At 43.2% G+C, this 8,431-nt stretch overlaps 1 protein-coding gene across 13 annotated transcripts in view; it reads right to left on the bottom strand.

Moving 5' to 3' along the window:
- Positions 1 to 526: 526 nt before the first annotated feature.
- The window catches only part of phactr4b (phosphatase and actin regulator 4b), a 28,239-nt gene continuing 20,334 nt past the window's right edge, over positions 527 to 8,431 (bottom strand). For 9 of the 13 annotated variants that reach the window (XM_034227792.1, XM_034227787.1, XM_034227794.1 and 6 more), the window contains 7 exons: positions 6,998 to 7,511; positions 5,872 to 6,158; positions 5,577 to 5,775; positions 5,346 to 5,401; positions 4,940 to 5,001; positions 4,718 to 4,855; positions 4,026 to 4,585 (listed from right to left, as the gene is read on the bottom strand). In XM_034227792.1, coding sequence (XP_034083683.1) covers positions 4,418 to 4,585; positions 4,718 to 4,855; positions 4,940 to 5,001; positions 5,346 to 5,401; positions 5,577 to 5,775; positions 5,872 to 6,158; positions 6,998 to 7,511 — 1,424 coding nt within the window. In that variant the 3' untranslated portion in view covers positions 4,026 to 4,417. Of the gene's footprint in view, positions 2,083 to 4,025; positions 4,586 to 4,717; positions 4,856 to 4,939; positions 5,002 to 5,345; positions 5,402 to 5,576; positions 5,776 to 5,871; positions 6,159 to 6,997; positions 7,512 to 8,431 lie in introns of those variants that run through there. The other 4 variants (XM_034227797.1, XM_034227795.1, XM_034227796.1 and 1 more) reach the window with 2 other exon arrangements.

Below are 8,431 nucleotides of genomic sequence, written 5' to 3'. Positions count from 1 at the left end.
TCCAATGTGGTGGAAGAAAACTTGTGAATTTAATCAAAAGTCCTACGTTCAAGCTTCAGATAAAAACAGTAGGCCTACTAATTATGCAGCAGAATGTGGCAAACCTTAATGTCTTGCCTATTGTTTGATACAGCTGCTAATGTTGCATCTTACTTAAACAGCTAGATATGTCAGGTACTGTAATTATACCTCAATAAATTATACCTGTATTATCTTTTCAACTCAAAATAGGAAATTATTGTTATTTTCCCGTCACTCTTTGAAAATAGAACTGCTTCAAACCATGAGGATGTATATTTTACAAATCAAATGTATTACAAGTTTCCTCGTCTAGACCTCTTAAAATGCATTATCTCTAGAATACATCACAACAGTGAGACATTACTGTACCTTGGCACCAGGTGTCGCTGCAGCATCATGTTCTTATTTAGAGGTTTTATTTCCCCTATAAATCTCCACATGAACCCATCTTTAGGTAAGACAGGTCTGTGATTTAAGAGCCAGGTGCAGTCATTGACTAGAGATGTCAAGGATTTGTAAGGTTTTTAATTAGATCCAGATGTGACTATTTACAATCAAAAAGAAAACTGTCAGTCCGTACAATTCCACATTCAATTAAAAAGGAACTTAATTTTACAGAAAAGGTATTCTTTCATATTCCCATTCTTGTAGCATTTAATCATAAACTAATATTTTGTGCTTAAAAAAATAGCAACCTATATTACTTTTATATTTAAAATGTATTTTCAAATGAAAGGAAGACAAGATATACACAAGCATCGGTTAAACCTATATCAACCTGTACACAGCATGAACAACCCTGTAAGCTACTGGCCAGACAACTTAAGATAAAACACTTCTGCAGTTTCAAAATGTTCCAGCCAAAATGACTCCCTGTTAACCGTTTATATATTTTCTGATTTGTTTTGATAAATCCCTGATCTACACGCACAGTAACTTACATTAAACTTCTAGTATAGACCATACTAGCATCACCTTATTCAAAATGGCTACAGAATGCATTGCATGTTTGACCTTTAAAGGGAAGTACAAAAACTCATAAAAAAGTATAAATGAAGAGAAAAGATCCAGATCCAACAGCATTGGATTCTGTGTTGGCTCATGCAGTGAATTGCAGAAATCAGTGATATGAAAACCAGTTTTCTATAGTCCTTTAGGCATCGAGTAAGTTGGCACAGATAAAAACACCAACCAGCCTCCTGACCGGCACCTTGTACTATATTAACGCTTAAATGGCCACCTCACATCACAACCATAAATACAGGCAAGCCAAATAAACATTAAAAAAAGGCTCAAATAAAAGCGGTCACTACTCATGTGATCAAAGTTACAATATAAAATATCTTGTGCATTACAGAATATTTCGTAATAAGATCTTTCCAAGTTTCATTCTAAGGTATAACAATAGCAGTCTGTACACAATTTATATAAAACACACAATATCCCAGAGATGTCCAGTCCTATAACAGAATATCCCAGTCTTCGTCGCTGCAGCCGCTTCTCTCTCATCTATTATTACTGTGTGGAGTGTTATGAATCATCATCATCATCATCGTCATCATCATCATCATCATTATGGTCATTATTATTACTATTATTATTGTGTGTTATTACATTAACAAGATGAGTTAGCTTTTCCATATACAGTAAAGAAGAAAAAAAAGGCAACACAGAATGAGGCCGCGTTAAAGGTTGTAACTAGATCCAGTCCCTGAGGGGTACCACACAACAGCAGAGTCAGCCCTGTAGGTCCTCCGCCACTTCCCCCTTCATTGGCACGTGGTTCCCCCTGTTGTCCGGGATAAATACTGCATCTGGTCCCCAACCACCACCGCCACCACCTCAGTTCAGTCAAAGCAATGTAGTGGGAGGGCGATGGAGGGCAAGCAAGAAGCATTTCTTGTTTTGAGTCAGTTCTAGGCTTTCCCTGATAATCTGTACAGTACATTCGGGAAATGTAAAAGGGCGATCTGTCTGCATAGGGAGCAGCTTCTGGCCACGCAGAGATCTTAAGTGCTTCATAATCCACAAAGAGGAGAAGGGGGCTAAGGCCGATGAAACCTAAACAAAACAAAGAGATTTCATAAGAAACAAACCTTTATATTTATAATACTTACTCACTATTTCCATGAAATTGAACCCTGTTGTTAATATTGTTTATGATCATTATTTGTTATGATCAGCAATAGCCATTCCATGTATTTAGATTATGTCATCTATCTATAGAGTAGGTTTAATTGTTGGCGTCAGGATCTGAAAATCCTGTGCTGCATTTGATTTAACTTCCTATGCAGAAGGGATTTACATGATGCATGCAATCCAGGTTTAAATGAATGACTTTTTTTAAAACTATCCTAATTACCGGTATATACCTTCATTGTCCTCCCTTATTACTGTCATACATTCCTCCCTCACCTCTGGTCTTGTTCCCTCACTTTTCAAATCAGCCGCCATCACACCCATACTGAAGAAACCTGGTGCAGACCCCAACAACTTTAATAACTACCGTCCCATATCTAACCTACCATTTCTCTCAAAAATCCTGGAAAAAACTGTTGCATCCCAAATCCATACCCACTTGTCTGACAATAACCTGTATGAACAATTTCAATCTGGTTTCCGCCCCCATCACAGCACAGAAACAGCACTGGTGAAAATCACTAACGACCTCCTCATGGCAGCTGACTCCGGACTACTAACTATCCTCATCCTCCTTGATCTTAGTGCAGCTTTTGACACCATTTCCCACAGCATCCTCATTGACAGACTGACCTCCATCGGGATCACTGACACACCCCTCCTCTGGTTTAAATCATATCTCTCTGGCCGCACTCAGTTCATCCAACTCAAAACCTTCAAATCACAGCCACTTCCAGTCACAACCGGTGTTCCCCAGGGCTCTGTCCTGGGGCCTCTTCTTTTTATCATCTATTTACTTCCTCTTGGCAATATCTTCCGTAAACACAACATCCACTTTCATTGTTACGCGGATGACACCCAGCTCTACTTGTCCTCCAAACCAACCACCATCCTCCCTCCATCCTCCCTGTCTGACTGCTTACAGGACATCAAATCCTGGTTTTCCTCTAACTTTCTCAAACTTAACGACAGTAAAACCGAGGTTCTCCTCATTGGCACAAAATCCACCCTAACCAAACCTAACAGTTTCTCAATTACTATAGACAACTCTTCAGTCTCCCCCTCCCCTCAGGTTAAGAGTCTGGGTGTCATCCTCGACGGCACACTTTCATTCAAATCTCACATCAGTAATATCACTCGGTCTGCCTATTTCCATCTACGCAACATCAACCGCCTCCGGCCGTCCCTTAACCCTAAGACCACCGCCATTCTTGTTCACACCCTGGTCACTTCCCGCATCGACTACTGCAACTCCCTTCTCTTTGGTCTCCCTCTCAAATCCATCCACAGACTTCAACTGGTTCAGAACTCTGCCGCCCGCATCATCACCAGAACCCCCTCCATTAACCACATCACTCCTGTTCTTCAGCAACTTCACTGGCTCCCCGTCAAATCCCGTATCGTTTTTAAGATTCTGCTCCTCGCCTTTAAGGCCATCCATAACCTCACTCCTCTGTACCTCTCCGACCTCCTGCACATCAACACACCCATCCGCACTCTCAGGTCTTCTGCTTCCCTCAGCCTCACTGCACCCCCCTTCCGTTTAACCACCATGGGGTCTAGAGCCTTCAGCCGCTCTGCACCCCGCCTCTGGAACTCCCTCCCACCTGACATCCGCAACACTGACTCTCTCCCCATTTTCAAATCACGCCTCAAAACATATCTCTTCACACTCGCATATCCACCCTGATCATTATCCATCACACATCCTCTGTTTTATTTATTTGATTTGTTGCATTGTCTTGTTTATGTTTCTTATGCTGGTGTTAGGTATTGTGTATCTTGTTTTTTATGTGTTTGTACGGCAACCTTGAGAGCCTTGAAAGGCGCCTATATAAAATAAATGAATTATTATTATTATTATATCTGCCCCACTGTTTACTCTTCTGTGTTAACGCTGTATCAGAGCTGTATCCAGTTACTGCTAATGCAAAATCACTATTCAGGGACATTAAGTGTCTAGGTGACAAAGTGGTTTTTACTGTGAAATAGTCACAGGAAACACAATGTTATTGTCACTGAGGAAAGTGCCGAGATCAATCATTCGTCTGGAGACCTTATGGTCGCTAGACAACATGGCAGAAATCATTTTTAGCATGGCAGGGAGTATGGGTCCAAGAAGAAACAGCCACAGTGAGAAATAGTATGAGCAATATGTGTTTTTGTGTAGACAGATACACCAGTTGCTCTTCTGCTGCACTTCTGACACAGTAGCTGCACACAGAGTATTTGCTGTAGTATTAAAGCCCACTCGCTGTTACCACGGTAACCACAGTTGTCGCCAAGTCAACCAGTACTGAAGTCGAAAAGGATTGTAATTGTCAAGATCGTTCTGAAAAAAAGTATACCTCGTGTAGATCCTGCTCTCTTCATGCACCTCCATTTCAGTGCTCTTATAGTCGTTGAGCTCCTTCCTGATGGCCGCCTGGATGTCAGGAAAGAGGGAGTTGGCGTGAACAAAAGGAAAAATGCTAATCATTGCTCTTTGATGTTGATCAAATGTAAAACACAGTCCACTGCTGAGAGATCAAGTGTTTGCTGGACACAGTAAACAGACCTTGTCAGCCGGAGTCAGCTTGGTCCACGGCTTTTCCGCTCTCCGATCATAATCATTGGCATCTGTGACTTCCACATATTCGTGGAACCGCAGGATTTTTCTTGCCTGTAGTTCTGCAACTGTGGGTCTTTGACTCAGCTATATAAACACATGTCCGTTTAGTATCAAGCACTATAGATGGTTTGACTCTTGAACGTCTGTTTTTTTAGGGTTTCACCTCACCTTCCTGGTCAGCCGCCGTTTGATCTCTCTAACCTCCGCTTGTCTGTCAGACCGATTTCTAGCTGGAAAAAGAGGGAAGGAAAACAGACAACAGAGCTTTATTTAGTTTCTGCATGAAAGCCTGACTTCATGTGCTACAAAGGTAAAGACAAATCGTTTCTAAAATTAGACATCTCAAGCTCAATACGCATTTCAAACAGTCTTTTCAAGTGGATGTTGTTGCATGTATAAAATGCTTATTTACATAAACAATTCATTCATGGACAAATCATCAGTCCAAATTGAGCTGTAATGATTGTTAAATGCCACAAAACTAAAGTCCAACAAGCTTAAGAACAGCACACTCAAAACTGATTTTTGTAATGGATAACAACAATTGAGAAGGAAAGAAAGCTTTGATACTAACGCTGAAGGATGTTTCTTTGCTCGAGCTCCTCAGCAGTGGGTCTCTGGCTTAGTCGCCTGAAATAGTAAAACAAGAGAAGGGACTATTTTTAAACAGTTTCATTACGTTGTCATTCAAGCAATAAGTAGGACAGAGATCTAAGAAATGATCTCTAGATTTCTTCACGAAATGCACATTCACTATTGTCAGTTTTAAGGGTACAATTGCAAGTTTGGTGCCGTCTGTCTTTACCGAGTGAGTGCAGAGCCGATCTGTGTGCGGATGGCATCCCACTGCTCCCTGCTCTGCCAGGTGAGGCCGGTCTGTCCTGGAGGCTGGTCCTCTCTATTGCTCCTGTCCTGGGCAAACCTGTCCCTCTCCGGGGCGCAGGGACGGTTGCTCAGCTTCAGAGCCAGGGTGTCCTTCCTCTTGACCCTGCTGGCCAGGGCGCCTGGAAGAACCAAGAAGAGATGTGGTGAGGTGTGAACGACAAAGCTCTTGAAACAGTACATAATGTTTATATGTCATAAAACATCATTATGCTTACTAATTGGGGGTTCATCCTCCTCATCTTCATCTGAGTCTTCATCTTTATAAAGCACAGGGCCATCTGAGTCGCTGTCCTCCCGACGCATGCCATGCTCTCCTTCCTCTTCCTCATCCTCTTCGCTGCTGTTTCCCCCCGGGATGACGCAAACACCGGCGTCTCCGACAAAGCATCTGCGACTCCGTGGCTCTAGCTCTGGCTGTGGGATTTCCCCATCGTACTCCTCCTCTTCCTCATCATCTTCCTCATCTTCTTCTTCTTCCTCATCTGAGTAGTCATCTTCAGATCTAATGGAAAGAGAAAATATAACAGATTTACACATAAAGAATACGGATGAAGCATCTGTTTTGGGGTATTTTACTAATAAAAGCACTTAAACATGACTAACTGATTTGACCAATTCAAGATGTAGGTATCCAACCTTCAACATAATGAACTATAGCTGTACTTTGAGAAGTCTTATCCCAACCTTATAGTTGTACTTGACTTTGCTATGATCAGGGAAGGGTTTTCTTTAGGATGCTTATTGTCTCATGCCTGGCTGGATCTCATGAAGGTAGACGCCTTGAACTATTCTGCTCTTTTTCATGTCACCTAGTGAATTTACATGATCATGTACTGAGTGTGGAGGAAACTTCTGAAGCAATTGGAGTCAGGACTCAGAGAGACACGAAGAGAGCTGGAGCTTTGATGGCAAACACTGACGGTTTATTTGGAGCTTCGGCCGGAGAATTCACAAGACATGTCACGGCCACGAGTTGACCACACGGTAGAGATGCCACAATCAATTCTGAAGACCCCTCCTGTAGTTCCAGGTTTTAACTAGTTCAGAGGGTAATAATCATCATTCTTCAATAGATAGACTAAACAGCTGAGGACACTGAATCACATTTGTTGTCGCTTATGGCTCGGGGTCATCTACACCCGAGAAGGATGTGTTCCAGGTGTCCCACAACAATTACTATCTCTGACCGAGAGTTGCCCGGTCACAAACTGGTAACAACAACAAAATGCTAGGGCAGCCCCTCCTTAAGGGAGATAGCATGCTGCCCAAGGTGGGGCATCTGCGTCAGAGGGCAAAAGGTAAACATCTATGGAAATGATTCCCTGACACTGAGAAACTCACAGTTTTAGTGGTTGGATGCTGACGGGAAGGGGGCGCCCCGCCTGGTAGTCTGGAGGGGTGTCAAACAGCAGCGTGTGTGCGCGCTGCGACCCGTCAGGATGCGGCTGAGCCGGGCCGGGGCTGGACAGCGCCCGCTGGATCATGATGTGCAACGGGACGGGAGCAGGGCGCTGAGGGGAGTCATTGGTGGGGCTGGGTGGGTCAAACAGCATGGGTATGGGCTGGGGCAGCGGGTGGGGGTAGGAGTGCTGATGGTGGAGGTGGTGGGAGTGTATCTGTTGGCGGGGAGGTGAAGGTGGTCTGTGTGTCGGAAGGGGAGGGGAGGCAGGAGGGGGAGGCAGCTGAAAGCCCATAGAGAGGCTGTGGTCCTCGATAGAAAGCGGGGAGGGGATGATGGGATGGTTTGGGTCCTCCGTGTTGCGCTTAGTGACGGGGGTGGTCCTCTTAGGAGGCATGGGGGGAGAGGGCTTGGCTGGCACAAGACTGGCACCTCCAGTGGCTTGGGTGAAGTCACCTGCACATAGACAAACAGTTAAAACATGAAGCCATAAAGCAAGACAGTTACAGCTAAGGCCTGACAGTGAGAGAGCGGATAAAGGCCATTGAAGGTAAATAAACATAACTATAAAGAAGTATGAAGCTGGAGGAGGAGAAGGGGGTACGTTCTAAGATGATCAAATGTTTGAATATTGTCTGAGATGATTAATTTACAAGAAGCAATTTGAAACTTTGTTCATACATATCAGTATGTTGTTTTCCTCTGAATACGTCCAAATTACAGCTCTGGCTCTTCATAAACCAGACGCTCATGAAAATGTGGTGATTATATGTTTTTTAAATTCTGTTTAGAAAATGTTTTCTCCAGATTTCCCCCCCCAGTCCCGGCTCAGTGTTCATTACTATGATAATAATAATACATTCTTCAATGCCCTTTATACAGCGCTAGATGTGAATGACTTGCTTGCAGGCCTCTTATTTTTCTATCCAGTTTGCTGCTGTCACATGAGAGCACATGCATCAGCTGTTCATGTTTGATGTACCCAACATGACAGAATACACATGAACAAATAAAAATACTGGGGTTACATGTCTGACTGAGCATTATTGCGCACATACATACAGTGTTTGAGATCACATGACTGTGTCAACATGAATGCGCGCACTGCCCCCAACACACCAGTATGCAGCATGTGCCCCAGGTCACACAGACGAAGAAGATACACACAGCCTACATGCTCTTAACCTGCCACTTTGTTTTGTTTATGAGCATCTTGAAAGTGCAAAGCTCCTAAACAAAAGTCTATAATCATTAGCATGCACAGTTGAATATTTGCTATACAATTATTAAAACGCTATAGATTAGCTTTGAAGCCACATCATTGTTAAAAGCCATAGCCGTGCTACTGAGATATAATAAGAGTTCAGTGGCACCAG

Source organism: Gymnodraco acuticeps, unplaced genomic scaffold (genome assembly GCF_902827175.1).
Source record: "Gymnodraco acuticeps unplaced genomic scaffold, fGymAcu1.1, whole genome shotgun sequence".
Lineage (NCBI taxonomy): Eukaryota > Metazoa > Chordata > Actinopteri > Perciformes > Bathydraconidae > Gymnodraco > Gymnodraco acuticeps.
The sequence above is the reverse complement of the archived record's forward strand: the minus strand, read 5'-3'. Positions and strand labels throughout refer to the sequence as shown.